Source organism: Nicotiana tabacum, chromosome 24 (genome assembly GCF_000715075.1).
Source record: "Nicotiana tabacum cultivar K326 chromosome 24, ASM71507v2, whole genome shotgun sequence".
In the NCBI taxonomy this organism is placed as follows: Eukaryota; Viridiplantae; Streptophyta; class Magnoliopsida; order Solanales; family Solanaceae; genus Nicotiana; species Nicotiana tabacum.
The window spans coordinates 21,871,407-21,897,114 of record NC_134103.1 but is presented as its reverse complement, the minus strand read 5'-3'; the positions used below and the strand labels follow the sequence as shown (position 1 = coordinate 21,897,114).

Below are 25,708 nucleotides of genomic sequence, written 5' to 3'. Positions count from 1 at the left end.
CTTTATTTTATTTGGAGCATTAGCAGCTGAATATGACATTTAGCTTTGGGTCAGCAAATACGCCCGGCAATATTTTGCAAATGAATTATCACTTGAACTTCAAGTTCACATTTTCTCGTACGAGGATCTCGATGTACTCATAATAATTCATTACATGCATTACTTTTTCAGCTGCCCATTTTCTCCCCCTATTGTTGGGATCACCAACACATATCCCTAGCCTTATTTGGGGATCCATCTTTGTGCACTGTGGTGGAACAATTAAATCATATAGCACATTCATATTTCTAGATGAAAATTATTTGGTTCCTGACCCTGAACCGATTGTGATAGGGAGAACTTATCATAACTTGGCTAGATGCTTACAAGTGCTGTTGTATATTAAATAATACATCAAATACCAAATTTTATTTTGGCAATTTTGTTCTCATAACCAATGGTTTAGATATAATTGGAGGCATACAATTTCTACTAAACCAACTTGGATTTAAACCAGTATTATCAAGATAAATCATCATAATTTATATTCTGGAATTGTGCTCTAATAATTTGAGCAATCAATCTTGCAAAAGCCAAACTACAAGTTGATAAAAAATGCGCATGTGACCATAAAATAGATGTATCTATGAAAATCATATAATAGTAAACGGTCCACATGGAAGGTGACTGGGCCTATATATTTATCACCTTTTATTCGTTCCAGAAATCAAGGGATTCAATCCCTAACCTTAACTGGTATATCATGAGAATAAGCAGCACAAGAGAATTCTTGAAGAATCTTATATTTTTTCAATATATGCCAATGTAATTCTCAATTAATTTTTTTCGCATCATAATTGAACCGAGATGGTCAACCGGTCATGCCAACTAATATTTATTTCAGTAAACCTCTAGTTTACTTGTGGCTTGTGATTGCATCATCATGCTTATACTTGTGTAGTACAAATAAAAGAAAAGTCAGGTAACCTTTCATATTTACCCGGTATGATTATAGTAATATAAAGATATTCAATCTTCTTTTCATTTATAGTCTCAATATGCCAACCACTTTGGCTAATATATTTGTAAATCAAAATATTTCTTTTGAGACTTACTACAATATTAATGTTATGAACAATTTCATTCATCCGGGTAGTAACAAATTAGTTCTTTCAGAACTCTTAACTATTTTTGTACTACAAGATCTTTTGCCATACCATCCATATAATAAATGTCTCCTTCACAAAGAGAATCATATCATAATAATTGTAATGTTCAAAATCATCACAAGCAAAATAATTTTTTTTTATTTTAATTTTGCTTTTAATAACTTTCATAAGGCATGACAAAATATATTTTGGCGTATCATATGCATGCGACCAATGATATATTTATGTAACTACACAATAATATTCATTATCTTTCTTTGTCTCAAACCTCCCTTAGAGGTGAGTTGTAGTATTTATCCAACTATGCACAAGTACATTATTATGCATAATCTTTATCATATATATATTTTCACATTCACTTTCAGGAATGAGTATGCAATCTCAATATTTATCACAAGTCACATTCTCTTCAAAGAATTTCTCCCTTTTTATAATTACCATAGTGATAACTATTATTATTTTGGCCTTTCGCACGACCACATTCATTGGTCAACTACTTGTCTTTATTTAGACTTATCATGCACTGCTATCACATTCACTTCAAGAATGGAGCAAATCAAGTGGGACAAGCTTTATGCTTTTTCATGAAAATTACATTATTTTTTCTTTAGTTATTATTATTATCAATATGGTGCATTAGGATTCAAACCCAATGCCTTACCCATATAAAGGCATGCTAGGCCATAATGCGTTGGAACTTGAATCCATCATCTTTTCATCAACATAGTGCGTTGGGACATGAACCCATTGTCTTACCCTCAAACTTTGGCATAATGGGCCAAAATTCACTAGGACTCGCACTCGAGCCTTTAAAATATTATTACTTCATAATTATAAGCATAAGTAAATTAACTTTCAAGAAGACATATATAACTATTTCAATCTTGAAACAATTCCTCTACAACAAAAATGCTAGTTAGGATATATGCCATTTTGTTTTCAAATGATACAATCACTTTTACATTTTAATAAATTAATTAGGGGAAAGGTGCAGATAACCTATAACCACTTATATTTCAAAGACTATAAGAACTTCACCAAAAAAATCCAATACGGAGAAATGAGCCTTATGTTTCCAGCAAAAATATTTAAGGCTTAATGCATAACTGTGACTATTATAAATTATAACTATATTGAGTTTATATTGATTGTATATTCGAATGCTAAATTTGCAAGGTACTGTAAAATTGCCTACATATTTGATAATTTTGCTTTCAATGAAATACATCATGTGATGGTAAAAATATTATTACTAAATTACCTTAATAATTATCTATCATAGTATGTAAAAGGTCAGAACATATATATACGTTAGAATATTATCTTTGTCCTATAAGAGATGTAGCAAATAAAGACATACCTTTCCAGTTCTTTATTTCACTGGATACAATTGAAAAAAATATTTTTACTAAACACTGTACATAAAGTTAATGCAAAAATATGAAAATATGAATGGGTTTAGATGGATGTAAAACTTATCTTTGTATTATCATCCAAGACATTTTTCATTGTACTTGATCTCATTGCCTGCTTATAACTTACATAGTCTTGACATAGAAGATTATGAAATGAGCAATTCGTGCTGATAACGTGTTATAAAATAAAAGCAACTTAGTAAAACATGAACAAGACATGTTGTTATGAAATAAAAGCAATTTAGTAAAACATGAACAAGAAATGGAGATAGAGAGAAGGAAGAGATTTCCTTCTTCAATTGTGTGTATTTTCCTATCTATTATAAGGCCTTTATATAGGCATGAAAAGTGAAGAAAAATATGTCATTGAATATGTCATTAAGCATAGAAATATGTCATTGAATATGTCATTAAGCATTTGAGATGATCATGGAGAAAGAGTAGACATCCACCATAATTTGATTTTTCTTATAACAACTTTATTATTATTGTGACATATATCTACCACATTGTCAGCACATATATATGTCTGCCTCTCTTTGGTTGATACCTAGAAACTGAAAATGAATATTAGAAAAAGGCACCAAAAAGGAAGAAGAAAAAGAAAACTTTATCCTCAAATTTCCACCTTTTTGGCATCTGTAAGGAATTAAGGATAGATCCTTTTTCCTCTGAAAGAGAAAGGTACCTTGGCTCTTTTCTTCCAAATAATTCTAGTCTATCTGCACAAAATATGAGGGACCTACCATGTCCTATGTTATTCTTCCTATAATATTATTAATATCTAATTTATAGTCATTTTTCTCTTTTTTCCTAGTAGCTGTTTTTGCATTTGTTGGCCCCTCATACTCTACCTAACATAATGTTTATCCTAACAAGTATCATAATTTGTGGCTGAAGTTCAAATACTTGGTAGTGGTGATTTTGAAAACGGATTTTGTTTTGGCGAGTCTTGTACACTTGTGTCAACAGCAGCCAATAAATATTTACACTCGTTTATACCAAATTAAGAAATTAAACTAACAGCTACAAATTAAAGTGAGAACACATATTACTTAACTATAGTTAAATAAAATGTCTGTATAAAAAATACGAGTTTTGTATTAATTTGATATAAACGCTAGGTAGCAGGGGCGAAGCTACACTCTTGTGAGGGTGGTTTTCGTCGGAAAATTACATTGTACATGTTTTCGTCGGAATATAGATAAATTATTAGGTTTTAGAGGTATATAATATATATTGAGCACATGTGTTTATCAAAGTTTTTTAACTTTTTTCAAGTTTAAATGCCCTTGAAAAACTTTCTGGTTTCGTGCTGCCAAGTGGGAATAAGTTTTTTGATGCAGCTTGTCATGGAATGGAGGGGAAGTCTTGTAATTTGTAATTTTTGTGGAAACCCTTTATTGAGAATGATAATCTATCATTCACTTACCTTGAGCCGAGAGTTTGTTGGAAACAATCTCTCTACCTTCACAAGGTAGGGGTAAGATTTGCGTACATTCTACCCTTCCCAGACCCCACTTTGCACTCGGTTTGACTTTGCACTCGGTTTGTCGTTGTTGTTGGTAATATGTTATTAACCTACCATTAAGAAACTGCAGTGAAATTTGTATAATGGGATGTCAAAGACTGAAAACATTTCCTTTTGACCTTTGATGCTCTTTACTGTCAGTTTTAAGTACTGAAACAGACCATAATATTAAAGGAGTCTGTAATAGGTTCATAAATAGTTTATTTCCTTAGCCAAAAAAAAGTTAATCTTCACATGAACTACAAAGTCCATAATGATAGGATAAACCTATCACAAAAGTAATGCAAAAACCACAATAAAACTATCAATATCAGAAGTCAGTAAAAACTTCATATATAATATCTCAAAGCAAAAAATATTCCAGATTTACGACTGCAGAATCTTCAGCTGCATCTTATTTTCTCTATCTATTAAAACTCTACAGGTTTATGTACAAAGTACACATACTGCAAAACTATAAATGCTTATATTTTGAACAACTAACTTATGCTGCTACCAAAAACTAGCTGCTGCACTAACATCAGTAATACTGCTTCTGCTTCCTTGGGAACGAGTTAACGCAAATTTGAGTCTCATTGTGTGCTCTCACGGAAATTAAGCGATCTAGATAAGGCTGCTGGATTAGCTTGCAGTACGAAAGAAGCATCAGATTCACGGTTTCTATGATCAGCTTTTGTATTAAAGGCTTTGAAGAGCCTAGCCCCACGAACCGAATCAATCTTCTCATTCTTGATACCTAGTGTTGACCATATAGAGCTTTTCGCCGCTTCATTTGGATCATCAATCCTTAATGTCTTAGGAATCAGTACACATCTCTCTCCTTCTCTCCCTGATTGTGATGTACTAAGCTTGCTTCCATCCCGAGAATGTTTCCCTAATGTCGGTGAAGTAGGACCGGTGTTATGGACCGATTGATCAGAAGATAGCCACGGTACGTTCCAAGGGCTTGCTACGGTGCAGCCCCAGTAAGGTTGTGCTGGATAGAATGATACTGGAAATCCAGAATAAGGCCACGGAGCGCCTAGAAAGTAGGGTACTTGAGGATGAAATGCCTGAAAATTTTTCCAGGTTAAATCATGTGTACTAGAATTTTTTTCTTTCTCAGTTATAACTGAGGATGTACTACAAACTCCATTTGACTGATCATTTCCAATTTCTTTCTCAGCTATGTTTAATACAGAAACCATGGAATCACAAAGAGGTTTATCTGATCCAAATGTTAGGACAGTCTCGTTCGCGCTTAAAGCAGGAAGATGCATTCCATAATTTGAAGTGGAAGAACTTTTGTTCTTGCGACGGCCAGAACCAACAGGCACATTCCTCATTGTTCCACCAGCAGTCCAATATCTCTGGCAATTCTTGCAAAAATAACGGGGCTGGTTTACGTTGTAATTGTTATAATAACAGAACTTTGTTTCCATGCTATTACATCGCGGACATGGAACTAATTTATCAGGCTTCTTGAGTGTCTTTTCCTCACTCGAATCTTCTTCCTCAATAGATTTTGGCGATAGTGTTTCTTTATCCGCATCCTGTATCTTAAGTTCATCACTTATACCGGATGATGTTTCTGGTTCAACCAACGAGTCTGCAGTTGGATCGACAAGTTCATTATCTTGTTTGCTTTGTGTAAATTCTCCTTTTGAAATGATCTGGTCGGATGAAAAGAAAAAAAAAGGTTAATTTTGAGCTCTCTCACAACAATCAAAACTATTCGTTACCGATAAGATGATAAATTATTGTCTTAGCATAAGTAATAAGGATTTGGCATGATATAGATGTATTGGAATTAATCAAAATCCAATAACAGGCCATTAAAACTCTCAATATGTTACTGTAGAAATTTCTTTAAACTAACCTTCATTTTATTTTTCCCTTTTGGTAAAGAAGATCTAAAAGTGAAATACTAGAAATTTTGCAGAAGCAATCTAAAGGCAATTAAACAAAATTGACTGGATTACCCCAGCAAGGGAAAATATATCACAACAACTAGGTGTCTACGTCTTGACCTCAAACAAGTTGAGGTCGACTATATAAACTCTTTGCGACCATGTTTCTCAGTTTAAATTCATCTCAGACCAGCAGGAGAAAATATAAGAAAAATAAAATAAGAGCTTTTTTTTTATTATTAAGATGACTAAATAGAACAAGAGACTCACAGAAAACAGATCAAACAGCAAGAAACTGACCAAAAGTTCAGTCTCTTGGTCAGATTGAAAAGACACAGCTTTATGGTATCTAAATTGAAAAAACAAAAAACAAAACCCAAAAAAACGAGAGCACCAAATGAGATTTCCCTGAAGCTCAAAACCTCAGTCTGACTCCCAAATAGTACCAAACTAATTCCCAAAACATAAAATTCCAATAGACAAAATGATGACAAAGCTAGTTTTTACATTTCCATTTTAGGCTATGATATCAAGAAAGATCGATAACTAACAACAAATACAATAGTGTGTACGCAGAACTTACGCCTATCTTGGGAAAGCTAGAAACAGACCATTTCTGATAAACCCTCGCCATAAGGAAAGATGTTATATCAAGAAAGATTGAAAATTTTCAAAAGAAAAAACACCAACATACTAAAAAAAGTGACCCCAATTCCATTTTCATTAAACTCATCATATATTTGGAAACAATATGGTGAAAGCATACTCAAATATAGACTTTGTGACATATAGAAAAACTCAAAATCTTTTTACCTTATCTTCATTTGAAGCAGTTGAAGTTGAATACGACGAGCTTTTTCGATTCCATAGACCTCTTTCCTGTGTCAAACCAATCGTTTGACCAAACAGCTTAATCTCAGGGTCTCGAACTTCTGACATTCCAATTACTTAGAATTCTTCTGTTCTGTTCTGCTTTTACACAAAAGGAAATTACACTCCTTTTCCGTTTCCTGTTCTTGGTTTTTCTGTACTATGGTTAATTTTTTCTAAAATTTGGAGGTTGAAAGATGGTAAGATGGGAACAAATATTTATCTTCTTGTTTTGTTTCTGTGATGGTTTGTGTCTTATAGTTTGGACTTTGGACTACATACAGAGGAAGAAGAGAAGAAGAAGGGGTTTTAGAGTTGGGGGGTGGGGGTGACACGTCAGTAAAGGGAAAGGATTTAGAGCCACAAGTTTTTGTGGCAACGGGGAAATCTTGATTTGCTTTGTTTGAGGGGGGAGAGCGGTTTTGTTCTTTCCAAGTGTGTGGTTTGTTTGCTGTTTTTTTGATTCCGTACCCAACCAAAACAATAAAGTTGCCTTAAAAGAAAAAGAAAAGAAAAAAAAAAAAAGGTGAGTGCTTTTTGTACTATATTTTCCATTTCCTTTTTGTCCATGTCAGCAGCACTTTCCCAATTTGACTATGCTTTTCTTCTCAATAGATATGCCCTAACCCTATTTCTGTTTTATTTAGAGCCCGTTTGGACGTAAGAATTTTTTCACTTTTTTTCGAGGCTATAAAATTTTTAATTTTCACTTAAAAATAAATTTTGGATTTTTTCAAAAATTTAAAAATTTTTAAAAAGCTGATTTTCAAAATTTTCACTCAAATCACTCACAGAAATTCAAAAAATAATCCAAAATTATATTCATGTCCAAACACAACTCTAATTTTTAAATACCATTTTTACTTGAAAAAAAAATTCACCTTTTGTTGGAATTTTACAATTCTTATGTCCAAACGCCCACTTAGTCCTTCCCCACTCTATAAATACAATTTGAGGCGGATTCGAAATTGAATATTATGAATTTTAGTTCGGGATTCTACAAAAATAAATATTTATAGTTAGTTAGTGAATTGAGAATGTGACTAGATAAGTGCAAATTTGAGGATTGGTGGAGTAGTACAAGGAGGGGAAGGGGGACTTACACATGGTGTTTATTGACCTAGAAAAAACATACGACAAAGTTCCTGGGGAGGTTTTAAGGAGATGCTTAGAGGCTAGAGATATACCTATGGTATACATTAGACAATTAAGGACATGTAGATGGAGACAAGACCCGGGTTAGGACAGTGGGTGGAGAGTCAGAGCACTCCCTAGTATTGATGGGTTACATCAGGGATCATCCCTTAGCCCGTTTTTATTTGCTTTAGTGATGGATGTATTGACGCGACATATCCAAGGGTAGGTGCCATGATGTATGTTATTTGTTGATGATATAATATTGATTGACGAGATATGTGGTCGGGTTAACGGTAGATTAGATGTTTGGAGACAGACACTGAAGTTTAAAGGGTTCGGGCTGAGCAGGACTAAGATGGAATACATGGAGTGCAAGTTCAGTGAAGTAACTCAGGAGGAAAATGTAGAAGTGAGGATTGATACACAAGTCATTCCTAAGAAAGGTAGTTTTAAATATTTTAGGTGCATAATCCAATAAAATGAAGAGATTGATGATGATGTCTCACACCGTATTGGAATGGCGTGGATGAAATAAAATCTCGCATCGATATTTTGTGTGATAAGAATGTGCCACAAATACTTAAAGGTAAGTTTTATAGAATGGTTTTTCGACCATTCATGTTGTACGGGGCAAAATATTGGCCAGTTAAAAACTCTCATGCTCAAAAGATGCAAGTTGCAGAGATGAGGATGCTGAGATGGATGTGTGGGCATATAGGAAGGACATGATTAAGAAAGAAGTTATTCGAGATAAGGTGGGGGTGGCTCCCATAGTTGACAAGATGAGAGAAGCAAGACTAAGGTAGTTCGGGCATATGAAGAGGGGATGCACAGATGCCTAGTGAACAAGTGTGAGAAGCTGGCGATTGTGGGTCTAAGGAGGGGTAGGGGAAGACCGAAGAAGTATTCGGGAGAAGTGATTAGACAGGACATGTATCTTCAGCTTACTGAGGACATGACCATAGATAGGAGGATCTAGAGGCCGAGGATTGGGGTAGAAGGTTAGTAGTTTGCCGAGTTTGTGACACTATCTCTGCAACATCATTTTATTTCCGTAGTATTGTATCTATTGAGTGAAGGGTAGTTTAGTGTACTAAGTGAGGGGTAATTTTGTAATTTTACACTGCTCCTCCACTAACTAACGTGAAATAGTTATATTAGTTAAGTACTGTGTATTCCAAAAAGACAGTTAACACATAAATGATATTTCTCTTCATTCTCTCTACTTTCTCTCTCTACGTCCTTCTTCAATCTGTTGATTCTTCAGTTGCATGTGTAAGAATCTAAGCTCGTATGGATAGATATCAGATTCTATCATGATATCAGAGCGATCGATCGAGATTTAGGACCAAAATTCCAGTGTTTCAATAGAAAGCCATTGCTGAAGCTGAGCGGCCATGGGATAAGCAGAAATTCCTCGAATTGATCATAATCATCCTTTGTACTTGAGAGAATCAGACACACCCGGTGTGACATTGATCAACATAAAACTTACAGGTCCAGAAAATTATGGTCTGTGGAGTCGAGCTATGCGAACGACACTGTTGGTAAAAAAAACAAATTAGGGTTCATAAAAGGAACTTGTGTAAAAGGTTCATTTAAAAGCGAATTAGCAAATCAATGGGAAAGATGCAATGCTATGGTGCTGTCGTGTATAGGAAAAATAGTGGCGGTGGAACTGCAACCTAGCATCATTTATGCATCAAATGGAGCAAAAGTTTGGAGCGAGTTTAAGGAATGATTTGACAAATCAAATTTAACTCAAACATATCAGCGGTGGAAAATGATAGGATCATTAAATCAAGGTACAGATTCAGTCATTGGTTACTACTCCAAAATGAAGGATCTTTGGGATGAAATGGACTTGTTAGTGGCAGGACCTGCGTGTGATTGTGAGGAAACAAGGCCTTTCATTGAACAGTTCAAAAATCTGAGACTTTTACAGTTTCTGGTTGGCCTAAATGAAAGTTATAGCCATGTGAGGAGCCGGGTGTTACTCAAAACACATATGTTGACAGTCAATCAGTCATATGCCTTGGTCATACAAGAAGAGAGCCAAAGAACTCTTGGAACATGAGAATCTAACAGTGAGGCTTTGACCATGGTAACTGGATAAAATCAGACATTCACTTAGGGATTCAAGGCAATAAAACCAGGGTTGATTTTTGAATTTTGCGGCTACAAAGGTCACTTAAAGGAAAAATTTTATAAGATCATAGGGTACTCCCCGGATTTCAAGAGTAAGAAGAAAGTGAAGATACAAGGTGTCAAATCCTATGCTAATGATGTTGTTGCTGAGACAGGGAATTTATCAGATACTCATCCTACACAGGGGAACTTCTTCACAAAGGATCAATACAAGCAGCTGCTAAACCTTCTGAACAAACAAGGCACAGGTGATTGTCACTCACTTATGGCAGGTATAACTGCATTGTTATCAAATGCCTTTGATTGTGAATGGATATGAGATTCAGGTGCTTCATATCATATTACTTTTTATAAGGAGATTATGCATGATATTAAGGATTGTATCTTACATAATAATAGTGGAGTGCAAGTACCAACAGGGAATAAGTGCAAAGTATCCCATACAGGAAGTGTCTCTATACTGGGCAATCAAGTTTTAAAGGATGTTTTACATATTTCTGACTTTAAGTTCAACTTATTGTCTGTTTCAAAACTGACCAAGGAACTGAGTTGTATTGCAATGTTCTTCCCTAACTTCTGTGTACTGCATGGTCTTTACAATGGGAAGGTGATGGGGATTGGTAAGGAATCATACGGATTGTACCTTCTGTAGAAGAGATCAATACCTGCAGCAGCAATGGTTAACAATAGTTCAAATAACTCAGCTCTATGGAATATGAGACTAGGACACCCTTCAATAAAAGTAATGCAACATATCCACCAGTTGAGAAACTTAATGGACAGTAGAGTACAACATAGTTATGATATATGCCCCTTGGCTAAGCAGAGAAGGCTAAAGTTTCCATCTAGTAGTAATAATGTTGTTAGTATTTTCCAGCTTATTCATGTAGATGTATGGGGACCTCATAGAATACCTACATATGACAGGAAACACTACTTTGTTACAGTGGTAGATGATTACAGTAGATTCACTTGGGTATGTTTGTTGCAATCAAAGAGTGAAGTAATTGTTGTATTGAAGAGCTTCTTTTCAATGGTTAAAAATCAATTTTGTGTGACTATTAAAACACTGGGATCTGACAATGACACTGAATTCTTTAACTCTGGCTGCAATGAACTATTTTCTTCATTAGGAATTATTTACCAGAGTAGTTGTCCCTACACACCTCAACAGAATGGGGTAGTAGAAAGGAAGCATAGATACATTCTGGAAGTAGCTAGAGCTTTGAAGTTCCAAAGTTCAATTCCTAACAGGTTTTGGGGAGAATATGTAAAAACTGATGTGTATTTGCTTAACAAATGACCTACTTCTGTTTTGAAAGGAAAGTCACCTCATGAACTCATATACAATAAACCACCTGATATAAATCACCTTAGGGTATTTGGTTGTCTATGTTATGCTAGTAACCTCCCAAAAGGAGATAAATTTAGTCCAAGAGCAAACAAAAGTGTATTAGTGGGATACTCAACAACTCAGAAGGGCTACATGCTTTATAATCTAGAAAGGAAAGTCTTTCTGGTCAGCAGGGATGTTAGCTTTAGGGAGGATGTATTTCCATTCAAGAATGCTGAACTGGATTCTGCTTAGTTATTTCTCAAACACTCAGAGCTGGTAGTACAATCAGTTCAGCCTAATATTGAAAATGAATCAACAAGTCAACTAGATGATGATAATGATGCTCAGCATCAAGTGACACATGCTGAATTTTTGCCTAAAGCTCATGAGAATCATATTGCTATATCACCTGATGCAGTTTCAAAAGAAACATTGACACCAACAGCAGACACTCCACAAGATACTTTAAATGACACGGCAATGTCACCACAGTCACCAGAAACTTCCATTCAACAACCACCAGTTCAGGAGATAGCCCATGATATCAGAAAAGGGGGAAGAATATCTAAACCTCCCATTTAGCTAAAGGATTATGTGACAACAAAGAGTACTGCTGGTCAGTGCCTTTATCCTTTGTCCAAAAGGGTATACTATGGGAATCTAACAATAAGATACCAGTCCTATTTGAAGGCCTTTTCAGCTTGTATTAAGCCTAGCTCTTTTAAGGAGGCAGTTCAGGATGACAGATGGGTTGAAGCCATGCATCAAGAGATACAAGCACTTGAAGATAATGGCACTTGGGAACTGGTTGATTTACCTATAGGCAAGCAATCCATTGGATCTAAATGGGTCTACAAAGTCAAATACAAAGCAAATGGAGAAGTAGAAAGATTCAAGGCTCGTTTGGTTGCCAAAGGATATAATCAAAAGGAAGGGCTTGATTATCATGATACTTTCTCACTTGTGGCCAAAATGGTCACAGTGAGACTTGTTATCACTATAGCCGCTTCCAAAGGTTGGCCTTTGTATCAAATGGATGTCAATAATGCCTTTCTACAAAGTAATTTATATGAAGAAGTTTATATGAGTTTGCCCCAAGGGTTTACCAAACAGGGGGAGAACAAAGTGTGTATACTTCTGAAGTCTTTATATGGGCTCAAACAAGCCTCCAGACAATAGAATATTAAGCTTACTAAAGCTTTGATAGAGAGTGGATACAATCAAAGTGTATTTGATCACTCTTTATTTACTAAAAAACAAGGAGATGGTTTAGTTGTCATCATCATCTATGTGGATGATTTGCTGATTACAGGCAGTCATCCAACACTAATAGAAGATGCAAAAATAACCCTGCACAATTGATTTAAGGTTAAGGACCTTGGAGAGTTGAGATACTTTCTTGGAATTGAAGTGTTGAGATCCAAAAGAGGGACATTGCTTAACCAAAGAAAGTATGCCTTGGAGATTATTTCTCAAATTGGCTTGAGTGGATGTAAACCTGCTAAGACACCTTTGGAACTCAATCAAAAATTGACCATTGTTTATTATGATGCTCATGTAGGAAAAACTGATGATTTAGAGCTTGAAGATGTCACAGCATACCAGCAATTAATTAGGAAGCTCCTGTATCTCACCATCACTAGACCAGACATTAGCTTTGCAGTTCAGAGTTTAAGCTAGTTCATGCAGAGACCTAAACAATCACACTTGGAGGCAGCCTTTAGAGTGGTTAAATACCTCAAAGGTTCTCCTGGTTTAGGTGTGTTATTGCCTGCTGGTCCTATCACCAATTTGTCTGCCTATTGTGACTCAGATTGGGCCTCCTGCCCTAATACAAAGAGGTCAATCGTTGGATATGTTGTCAAATTAGGGGAGGCACTCATTTCATGGAAGTCTAAGAAACAACATATTGTAAGTAGAAGCTCCGCAGAAGCTGAATATAATAGCATGGCAGCAGCAATAACTGAAGTTACTTGGGTTGTTGGTCTATTACAGGAGTTGGGACTCACTATATCCCAACCTATGTCCATGTTCTGCGATAATAAAGCAGCAATCCAAATTGCTAGCAATCCCATTTTTCATGAGCGCACCAAACACATTGAGCTTGATTGTCACTTTGTGCGCGAAAAAATCAAGTCTGGGCTTATTCTTCCTCATCATGTTTCCTCCACTCAACAGCTTGCAAACCTACTGACCAAAGGCTTACCTACTGCTCAGCATCAACTTCTCTTATCCAAGCTTGGCGTGTTTCATGTCTTTCACCCATTAGCTTGAGGGGGAGCATTGAGTGAAGGGTAGTTTAGTGTACTAAGTGAGGGGTAATTTTGTAATTTCACACTGCTCCTCCACTAACTAACGTGAAGTGGTTATATTAGTTAAGTATTGTGTATTCCAAAAGACACTTAACACATAAATGATATTTCTCTTCCTTCTCTCTACTTTCTCTCTCTACGACCTTCTTCAATCTGTTGATTCTTCAGTTACATGTGTAAGAATCTGAGCTCCTGTGGATAGATCTCAGATTTTATCAGTATCATCTGACATCTACTAATACCTGTTGTTACCCTTGCTTGGTTGGCTTATTGCTTTATTTTTATTTTTAATTTTTATTATTGTTATTGTTCTTATTTTTAGTAGTCTTAACATGGCTCATTCACTTTTATTTTTCTTTCTCTAACCTATTGATATATGCTTTTCTTGAGCCGAGGGTCTTCCAAAAATATTCTCTTTACCTCCATAAGGTAGGGTTAAGGTCAACGTACACACTACCTTTCACAGATCCTATACTGTGAGAATATACTGGGTATATTGTTGTTGTTGTTGTTGTAAGTGTAAATTGGAGGATTGAGCGAGAATTCAAATTCAAAGTAGACTTTGTAGAAAAGCGGATAAAAAAGTATTCCTCCAGTCCCTTTTTACTTTTGACATATCCATTGAAAAAACTATTGTATTCGAGAGTGCTAATCTAACTAAATTACTCTTATACAACAATAACATACCAAGAGTAATCTCACATAGTGGGATCTAGAAAGAGTAATGTGTATGCAGACCTTAATCTTACCCTTGTGGATGTAGAGAAGTTGTTTCCAATAGAGTATTAAAAGGTGAGGGCGTAACGTAGGGAAGTTTACTTAATACGGGGCGAGGTGAAAGCCGTACGCCCCACAGATCTTATTTTTTTAATTTATGATTTAATAATATAGCATTATAACACAAACAATATAAAAAAAAAATACATTAAACTTCAATAAAACTAAAAAGAATTAAAGAAAGTCATATAAAATAAAATATCTAGCATGTTTTACTAGTATAATAATGCAATACTGTTAGTTATTACGAAATATAAATTAACTACAACGTCTAATCTTTCAAACGATTAAAAATCATAATTTCATAAAAAATATTATCAACATATTTTACCTCATTAAAAGTAAATACTCAATAAATTTTACTAACACTATAATTTAAAATAGTACTCCTCATGGGTAAATATAAAATTATTTTTAAATATTAAAATAATAAATGTATGATAATTTTGAGAGACATAGAACTAAGACATGAAGATCTATCAAGTAAAGATATAAATTTTTGTTATCTATTTTCAGATGACATATTCAAATGATAGTCACTCTCGCGATGCTCTCAATTAGTAAGTACTCCTTCTGTTTCAATTTAGATGACACACTTTCTTTATTAGTCTGTTTCAAAAAGAAGGACACATTTATACAGTTGGAAATAATTCAACTTTAAGCTCTTGATTTTACCCTTAATGAGAAGCTTTTATAACCACACAAATGTCATGGTCCCATAAAGCTTTTACCCCTTAAGCTTTTAAGATCACAAGTTTTAAAAGTATTCTTTTTTTTTCTTCTTAAACTCAGTGCCGAGTCAAACTACCTCATCTAAATTGAAATGGAGGGAGTATAGAATATTATGGTTAGTATTTGCGTTATTCACAATTTTCATAATTTTAAAGATAAAATGAACTTTAATCATTTATTTGTTAAAGATTTTGAGAGCGAACAGTGCTAATTAGTGAATTCAACACATATTTGCATAAGAAATATTGGGCGAGTCTCGAGCGTTGAGCATTAAGTGTGTTTAGGGCGCACAATCAGGTGCTTGAGGCATATAAACCTCACATAACTAAGCCCCACACATGATGCGCGTTTTAATAGTGCCTCGCCCTGGGGCGAGCCCCGGGGCGAGTTCCAAAAAAGCTTATTAAAACACTAATTTTTAATAGACTCTCGGCTCAAGAAAAACATAATCACAAGCAATCACAAAAAAGTAATATGATAAGGTAGAAGCCATGAAAAGAAGTAAATTACTCCTATATCTTCCTTAAATTAACGACTGTATGCCTTTCTAGAATAGTAAGAGTTGATTTCTTTCTTTATTTTATCAAATGACTGAAATTTTAGAATTAATTTTTCAGATAAAGTGCCAAATAAAAATAATCAAAATAAAAAAGTTGTTGAAGCGATCAAGTCGATACTAAAAATTAACTTCATATTCCATGTGAACCGGCAATTTCTATTGAATAAACCAGAAAACAAAAAGACAAACTTTCTGGAAAATGTAGTTGAGTATATAATGGAACTACTATATACTGTATATGATTTAATAGGATACTTGATAAAGAGCTTAGACAAGTTGCTTTATATGTTTAGACACTTTGTCTGACTAAAAATGTCGTACTATCTTTGCGTTTTAAGTCATGAAGAAAAAACATTTGACAGTAACTCTTCAAGTTCGTCCAAACTTTGATAGGTTGAAATTGAATTACTGGAATACAAAAAAGAAATTAGACTACAGAAATAATTAAAATTAGTAATGATAATAGATGTTTGGATAATATTTGATTAAACAAAAAAAAAATATTTGAATTTTGAAATTAAAAAAGACTCCGTGTTGTATTGGGACATAAGCTTTACTAGATTTTTTAGGCCTTTTTTTATTGTAAAAATTGAAAAAGTATGAATGAAAATTATTGTTTCTCTTGAAAGAAATACTTCTCAATTCAATATTTCAATATTCTACCAGTAATTCATTTCATATACAAAAGTTACCTATTCGTGAAAGAAATTTTACCTCCTATAACAAATGTATACACTCTATTTATTATAAATTAAAATTATTTTAAAATATTATTTTCTATATCTACCTTTTATATTTTATAGCAAAATAAGTATTTATGGTATATACTATCATTGATGCATGAAATAGGCTATTTATGTTTTTCCACTCTCTTTCTTTCAATTAACACAAGATTCTCTCTCAGATTTTTTCTCTCCCTTTCAATTGACAAGAGGGGTTGCTCAGATGGTAAGCAACCTCCACTTCCAACTAAGAGGTTGTGAGTTCGAGTCACCCCAAGAGCAAGGTGTGGAGTTCTTGGAGGGAAGGATGTCGAGGGTCTATTGGAAACAGCATCTCTACCTCATGGTAGGGGTAAGGTCTGCATATACACTACCCTCCCCAGACCCCAAGCCTCTCTACCTCATGGTAGGGGTAAGGTCTCCGTACACACTACCCTCCCCATACCTCACTAGTGGGATTATACTGGGTTGTTGTTGTTGTTCCCTCTCTTCCTTCTCTCTCTTTCTTTCAATTAACACACGATTCTCTCTCAAAATCCCAACAAAATTTTCTTCTTTCTCTCTCTCTCTCTTCGAGCAAAATACCTGCTTAGTTTATACGTCGGATATTGTAATGGATTTGTACTGCTTAGTTTCTACGCCAGATATTTACAATGGATTTGTACTGCAATATTAGAAGGAAAGAGACTGCGGCTTTCTTCTATGCCGGATATTGCAATGGATTCCTGTACACGAAAACTGTAATATTTTTTACGCCGGAGAAGATTTGAGGGCCGGATTTTTTGTTCGTCTCCATTTTTAGTTTTAATACAATGTTTACAATATTTTGCTTGGCCAGAAAACACTATCTCCAGCGAACTTTCTTCTCTTTTTTGCTATTTAATCACATATAATGATACAAAACACATTGTATTCTGTACAAATTCACTCAAATACATTGTATTTTTGTATAAATACATTATCTTTTGTCTGTATTATATATTTCAAAGGTTTGTATTTTTTTAATACAATACACTTCTATTCATGCATGAATACAAGATATAAATATTGAAATACACTGAATACAAACATTAAAATAGAACAGAATATAAAGAGTGAATACATTTAATTTTAAAATATAATGAAATACAGTAAAATATACTAAATACAAATAGAAATACAGTGAATACAACCAATAAAATATAGTGAATACAGCAGTAATAACATATATTAGGAATAACTAAAATACTGTTAATACAAATTTATTTGAATACACTAAATATAAAATAACGAATACAGTAAATACAAACATTGAATCTAATGAATGCAACAGTAAAAATATATATTGAAACACACTAAATACAAAAGTTATATACAAGTGAAAAATCATTCTAATTAATTGGGTTGACAATGAGGCATGTTAGAATTGATTTTGTTGAGTTATATTAGGAGTGTATCACACTAATTGATATTATTTCTGTTATTAGACAGCTGGACATACCTATTTTTAAGGTGATTGTCGTTACTGTATTCATGAATACATGGCACGAATACACGTGAATACATACGCGTACAGCTGGACTGCCCTGATTTTAGGCGCTTTTTGCTGTTGTATTCATGAATACATCAGCGCGAATATACTACCATAACAATTAAATAGTAACTATAGAAAGTAATTATGTATATGGTAGTTATAGAAAATTAATAGTAACTAAACAATAGTGATTTCTGAAAATTCCTCATTTTTGAATACTGATGTTCGTTTCTAAAAAAAGAATTTTTAAATATCATGAGCAGATAAATATTCACAATTACTACTACATTTCAGTATTTATAATACTGAAAAGTTATTTAATTAGGTGAAATATGTAAACTTTTCAACACGAGGGGCAAGCCAATCAGAAAATTATAGCACGTGATAGTAGATTCACGTGGAGAAAAGCCAGCCAACAGATAGAATGTTGTGGGACCCATTTATCTTAAAAGTAAAGTGCAAATCCAGCTCACAGTGACTGACACGTGTAGCACAGACAACCATCTATCTTGTAGTCCCCGTTCTCCGGAAGAATCTAATGTTTTCGTGGTTGTCGTTTGCCGATTAGACAGCTGTTTAGATTTTCTTTTTCGTTTAACGATAAGAATTGGAATCCTCGTATCTTTTTCTTTTATCCAGTGCTCGCTTTTCATTTTCTTAACTATTCTTTTTCCCCTTTTTTTTTTATATTATTCCTAATGATAAATTTTATATCCGTATAAATATTATTGCATGTTTTAAAATATTATAAATTTTATAAGTCTTATAGCTATAAATATATTATAATATGTTTAAGACTATTAATTTTTTTAATTCCGTACCCAAATATCAAATAGGTTCACAATATATAGAATGAAACGGAAGGAGAAATAGTTAACTGGGAAGTTGAGAGGCAAAACTAATTAATATATTGTTAGGATTTTTTTTTAAATTAAAAGAAGTGATAATACAATTTGAGACTTGATGAGGCCTTCAAGTTTTGACATTATACCTATAAATGCATTTTCCTTTCAATTTTATATGTACTATGTCCAATATTAGTCGTAATATGTCTATTTGTGATGTTTGCTCAAATTAGTAGGTTATATTTAACTTTTAGGTTCACACCTTGGTTTCGGAATACTCTTTTTAGCTACTCGTATTTTCTTTGAGACATCTGCAGAAATTGTGCAAACATTTGCTTATAGTAAAATGAATTGCGTTCAATCGGCTAAAGCACCAAAGCAAATGAAAATAACCCTTAAAATTGTGAGAATTGATATGGAAATTTTAGTCTAAAATTTTAAGAGCTAAACGGATAGCAGCCGAGATGGAACATTTAGTGTTAAAGAAGAAATTGAAGTGCTAAATTTGATGGTAACAGAGATTCGTTTTGGAACATTTACCGTTGTTTTGTTATATATCCAGATTAGTACTACAAGCTTGAAGGTAGTGAATTCGATCAATTAATATAAAACAACGGAACTAATTAATAACTAGGTAACAAGAGGGAAAGAGAAGTTGAGTTAGTGCATATACATAGATGCCCTAAAATGTGGATCACAAATTAAAGTTCAGAAAGTGGGGTAAAGTCAAAAGAAAACTTTGCAAGCAAAGAGTTGAATGGAGAAAGAAATTAAAAAAACTAGGTTGATGATTTGTGGACAACACGTTAGAGATAAACCTTTTTGGCCTACAAGTACAGTAGCCCATCATCCATCATGTCTAATGAAATGAGTAACAGATAACACAAAACTTATAAGCAAACTTTATTTGCTTGCAGGGAACTACTGCTCATAGCAAGAAGCGACGAATCTAGAATTTGAGTTTTATATGTTACTACAACGACCTCAAGTTCATATTACAATAATATATGAATTTATAGTCAATTATCTAAAAATATCTAGTAAATTTCTTACAGTAATATATATGCAAGATCTGAATATAAGCTACTGAATTTACGTGAGCACGTAAGTAATATCGTGAATCCCCCCTGAGCTAGAGCAATGGGATGGGATAACTGATTAATCCAGTCACATTATTTTCTTGTTTTCTTCTTTTACTTGTGTTCCGTTTGCTTCCGACTGAAAGCTTAGAGCTATCATACATGTTATGCTCTCTTTTCTATCCTGACGAAATTATTATTGGTACGATTGTATGGGGTAAAATATGTTCATATTTAATAATCACATGAGAAAACGACACGTGGAATCGAAGACAGAAGATAGCCAAACCTGAATGCAATGATTTCGCTTGTCATCGGAGAGAATGATACTCATAAAGACAAAATAAATATCAATGTCCGGTAGCATTAAATGAAGAATATTCTATAGCATTAATTGCATGATCCGTTACAGAGAATATGACATTCATTGTCCACCGTTACACTTTCTTCAATGGCCCTCATAATTGTCATTAAAAATGAGCTTAATCCTAGGATCTTGTTCCCTATGTGCAACTATAAATAGTGAGTTCTATCAGCATTGTAAGAGGACAAATTTTCTGACAAGCATATACTATACTTTATCAAAAACTCAAATAACATTTTACTTTCTTGCTTACTTGCACTGTTCTTATTGCTCCCGGTAGCTCTATGCCCGAACTAAGATAGTTCACGTGCATTTTAAAGCTAAGTCTTATATTTTTGTCTAGTTCATCTATTATTTTTTGATCAAATTAATTCACTTGTCTATAAACCACGTATAAATTTAATTGTACCGTTCTACGGGTAAACAGTTTGGCACCCACCGTGGGGCATAGACAGTCGTGTAATTGAATTGATCCCTGCATCTATTACTAACTTGTTTGATTCTTTGTCCTTAGCAAAAATTATTAAAAATGACAGACAATGGTATTAACAACACACACAACGTTGAGGCCCAAGGAAATCAGCCTCAGCACAAAGATTCTATCAGCGATACCCGCAACGAGGGGAACGAGGCCACGCCGATCCACGACAGCCGATATCCGCGATATGTTCGGGAGGCGACTCCTGATGATGCTAAAGAAGAGCACGTCGTCGAAGTAGTCAGGGTCTTGCAGGAGCAACATGAAGCCATTATAGGCAATCTCACATGAAAGGATAAGATCATGATGGAGCTGAAGCAGGCATTGTCGGGTGCTTCCAACAACGCGAATGGACGAGGTCCAGTTCTTCACGGTGCTCCCGCAAATCAAACAACAAAGAGGGTCGACAACAATACCCCGAGGGAAGAGGTCGGCTCCAATAGGGCCGGGGGGAGCGAATCCGATCACAACGAGAGTGATCCCTTTAAAATCGAACTCATGCGGTTTATGAGGGAAGTAAACCCCTGAATGGATCAAATTCTGGGTGCGCCACCAGTGCTGAAAGGGTCGGACTCCAAAAAGTATACGCAATTGCTATACAAACCAAGCGCGATACCAAAATTGATCCTGAAGCGGTTTAAAATGCCAGACGTACCGAAGTACGATGTGACTTCAGATCCTCAAGAGCATATCACCACCTATATAATGGCGGTGAAGGGGCTCGATTTAGCTCCCCACGAGATTGAGTCTGTTTTGTTGAAGAAATTCGGGGAGACTCTTATGAAGGGAGCCTTGACGTGGTATTTGCTTTTGCCCAAGCATTCCATAGACTCCTTTGAGATGATCGCAGACTCTTTCATCAAGGCCCATGCCGGGGCCAGAAAGGTACAGGCCCGAAAGGCCGATATATGCAGGATTGCGCAAGGAGAGTCTGAGTTGCTGCGGGAGTTTGTAACCAGATTTTAGAAGGAAATGTTGTTGCTACCGAGCATACCGGATAAATGGGCGGGTAAGCATTCACCAAAGGTTTGAATCCGAGAAGCTCCGACACTTCCCGGAAGTTGAAAGAAAGTTTGTTCGAGTTCCAAGCATTAACTTGGATGGATGTTCACAATCGGTACGAATCGAAGATAAGAATTGAAGATGACCAACTTGGTTTTCCGGCGTCGGTCAAGGGTCAGGACCGGGAGAAGAATAAGGAGAAATCGAAAGATGATTTTAACATAGATCGACGATCGTTAAGGAGTCAATTTTTGCCCTTTGAACTGGCCGAAGGACGTGGCAGAGGTTTTCGATTGGCGGATAGATTCGCTACAGATAAGAGAACTGATCGCAACTGAAATAACAGGTCGTTACAAGACAAGGAAACACCAAGCTCTCGAGATTCTTCCTACCCCAGGCTTTCCGAATACAACTTCAACGTTAGTGTAGTGGAGCTGGTTTCGGCCATGTGATGGTAGGCTATAATTGCGTATTTTAGTTTCTTATCTCACTCTAATTTACTTCACTTTAATTGAGTTTGAGCATTAATCGCTAGTGTTTTACACTAATTGTGTGTTTTATGCCGTGTAGGAGTGATCCCGAGCTATGTAGATGTTATAAAATGAATTCAAGCTATTCTGGAGCTTTGAAGTCTGAGTAAAAGATCAAGGATTAAGTTGGGATCGTGTTTGGGGATCAACGGACAATCATGCACTTAATGAAAGAAATGGAGAATCGAGCAGGACGCCACCCAGGTGCGCGAGCGTGCACTGGGCGCGCAAGTGAGGCGGAATACCTTCCAAAGTGCGCGGCCATATGCGCGAGCACACTCCCAGGTGCGCGGCCGCGCACGTCCTATTCCGGAAAGAGTCCTATTTCGCGTATGAGAAGGTGTGTTCGTTTGGGCCCGATCCTACTTGGTATATATACATGAAAAAATGGTATATTTGGGACTTTTGACACATCTAAGACCTAAGGAAGCTATGGAGAAGTGGTAGAAGCAAGAGCACAAGGATTTCGTCATTCAATCCTCACTCAAGACAAAAGTTTGGATCATTGTATGTTTTCCTTTAACTTAAACTTATTTGTGATGAATTACTCGTTATCTATAGACTAGTTCTCTTTAGGGATTGATGGATTTGGTATATTGGGAATTGTTTGCGGATATTAACTCTAGTTTTTATGTATTGGTTCGCTTTGGGTGTTTTAATTATTGCATATACTTTTACATGTTCATGTAATCGAAAGAGGCATAACTTGTGATATTTTTGCACTATCTTGTTGGTTAAATTCATTAATTCTTGATAGTAATCGAAAGAGGCTAGTTGAATTATTGTTTAGACCTAGTTAGGAGGATAATCGGAAAAGGTTCTCCTAAAGACCAATCCAATACGAATTCTTGCATATCTCCACCGAGCATAAATTGGTTCATATTGTGAGGTTGAGACTTAATCGAGAGAGGAGTTTCTACTGAACGTTTAAACTAATAATTGAGTGAATTCGAGAGACTCACTTGAGCAATATGAGTGAATTAACTAGATTTAATCCCAGACAATTATCTTTCACCTATCCAATCAACCCCTATTTTCTCCCATTGATATCTTCTTTGCTTACTCTTGTTGTGATTGTCATTATCCAATAGTTTAGACTTTTAGTTAATTTTAGTTTTAAATCACACAAATCTAAATTGTCGATCATCTTAGATAGCAATTAAACTAGAAGTTACGAAAATACTGTTTAAATCCAATCCTTGTGGATACGATATTTTTTCTATACTATATTCGACTAGCGAGCATATTTAAGTATATTTTGCGCTCGTCACCATGGGGAACATTAAAGAAACATGGTTCCCAAAGCCGATGAGATCCGATCCCAGCAAAAGGATCCTAACTTATGGTGCGAATACCACGAGACGAACGGTCATCGGACTGGGGACTGCCGACATCTGCGTAAAAAGGTGGCAACATTGCTGAAAAATGGCCATCTCAGGGAATTTCTGAGTGAGCGGGATAAAATTAACTACGGTGGAAATATTGCTGAAATTCCCAACTCCTAAGGGAATTAAACAAATAGGAGGTGACCAACCAACAACAAGGGAGTTGAATGCAATCTCAGTCTCTAGTAGCAAAGGAAAGGAGCATGCAGCAAAACAATTACAGGAACTGGCGCCTGTTCCTGAGCCGAGCAAAGTCAACCAGGGGGAAGAGTCATCGGAATCCTGTCAGGTGCCAAGGTATTTCCAGGTACCAAAAGAGACTGACACAACAAAGTCCACAGCGGAAGAATTTGAGCAAGTCGCATTATTCGAAAAGTTCTTGGAGAGGAAGTTCCACTTGGGGACAAGATTGCACCCCAAACTCAGGTATGTATTTATTGAATTCCTTAATTTTAATGTCGATTATTTTGCGTGGGCGCATGCGGATATGACAGGTATCCTGCCAGAAGTGGCCGCGCACAAGCTAAACTTGGATCCCAGCATCCCTCCGGCAAGATAGAAAAAATGTCCTATTACCGAGGTCAGGAACAAATTTGTCAAAGAAGAGGTAACTCGCTTGCTTGATATCGGTTCAATCCAAGAGGTAAAGTATCCTGATTGGCTAGCTAATGTAGTAGTAGTTCCAAATAAGAATAATAAATTTTGCATGTGCGTAGACTATAAGAACTTAAATAAGGCGTGCCCAAAAGACTCATTCCCATTGCCAAACATTGATCAAATGATTGATGCAACGGTCAGGCACGAGTTAATGAGTTTCCTCGATGCCTACTACGGGTAAAACCAAATCAAAATGAACCTGGAGGATCAGGAAAAAACTTTGTTTATCACAAATTTTGGCACATATTGTTACAATGTGATGCCCTTCATGCTAAAGAACGTCAGAGCCACTTATCAACGGCTCGTGAACAAGATGTTTGAAAAGCAAATAGGGAAAACCATGGAAGTTTATATAGATGATATGATTGCTAAGTCTTTGAATGCAGGTGATCATCTTAAACACTTGCAAGAAACTTTTGACATCCTAAGGAAACATAACATGAAGCTTAACCCCGAGAAGTGTGCGTTCAGGGTCAGCTCCGGTAAGTTCCTGGGATTCCTTGTGTCACAAAGGGGGATCGAGGTTAAACCCGATAAAATCAAAGCCATCAAAGACATCCCAGACCAGCTATCAAGCGTAAAATAGGTTCAAAGGCTAACAGGGAGATTGGCCACTTTGAGCAGATTAATTTCCCATTCTTCGGAGAAATGCCATTATTTCTTCTCGCTGCTAAAAAAGAAGAACAACTTTTAAAGGACCCCGGAATGTCAACAATCTTAAAGGCATTTGAAAAGGTATTTGTAAAGTCCTCCGTTACTATCAAAACCAGAGGAAGGAGAAAAACTGTTGATCTACTTAGCAGTCTCGGAGGTAGCGGTAAGTGTCATTTTAGTCCGTACGGATGAAGGTATGCAATCTCCTATTTATTACATTAGTAAAATTTTAACGGGAGCAAAAAGTCGCTACCCATATCTGGAAAAGTTGGCCTTAGTCCTCGTAGTAGCCGCTCGAAAACTAAGGCCTTATTTTCAATTTCACCCGATAACTATGGTGACCACTTTTCCCCCGCGGAATATTCTTCATAAACCTGAACTCTCAGGTAGGCTGACCAAGTGGGCCGTTGAAATGAGCGAATTTGACATATAATATAAACCTAGGACTGCAATTAAGCTACAGGTTTTGGCAAACTTTGTGGCCGATTTAAGTCGAGGACTTTTATCTCTGGCTACCAAAGAAGCAGTAATGGTGTCGGAATCGAAATCAGGAGTTTGGACCTTGTTCACGGATGGAACTTCCAATGTGAAAGGGGCCGGGCTCAGCATAGTATTAACTACGCCT

The 25,708-nt window shown here is 35.5% G+C and overlaps 1 protein-coding gene across 1 annotated transcript; it reads right to left on the bottom strand.

Moving 5' to 3' along the window:
- Positions 1 to 4,407: 4,407 nt before the first annotated feature.
- Positions 4,408 to 7,133, bottom strand: LOC107767788 (cyclic dof factor 1-like). The gene is made up of 2 exons (XM_016586878.2): positions 6,797 to 7,133; positions 4,408 to 5,746 (listed from the first exon to the last, which is right to left on the bottom strand). The coding sequence occupies exons 1-2, from the start codon at positions 6,920 to 6,922 to the stop codon at positions 4,667 to 4,669; spliced, it is 1,206 nt and encodes a 401-aa protein (XP_016442364.1). The 5' UTR covers positions 6,923 to 7,133; the 3' UTR covers positions 4,408 to 4,666.
- Positions 7,134 to 25,708: the final 18,575 nt, after the last annotated feature.

Coding starts and splice junctions, on each gene's coding strand:
- LOC107767788 (XM_016586878.2), bottom strand. CDS start 6,922: ATGTCAGAAGTTCGAGACCCTGAGATTAAGCTGTTTGGTCAAACGATT. Junction 5,747..6,796: donor CTGCTTCAAATGAAGATAAG/GTAAAAAGATTT, acceptor TCATCCGACCAG/ATCATTTCAAAAGGAGAATT.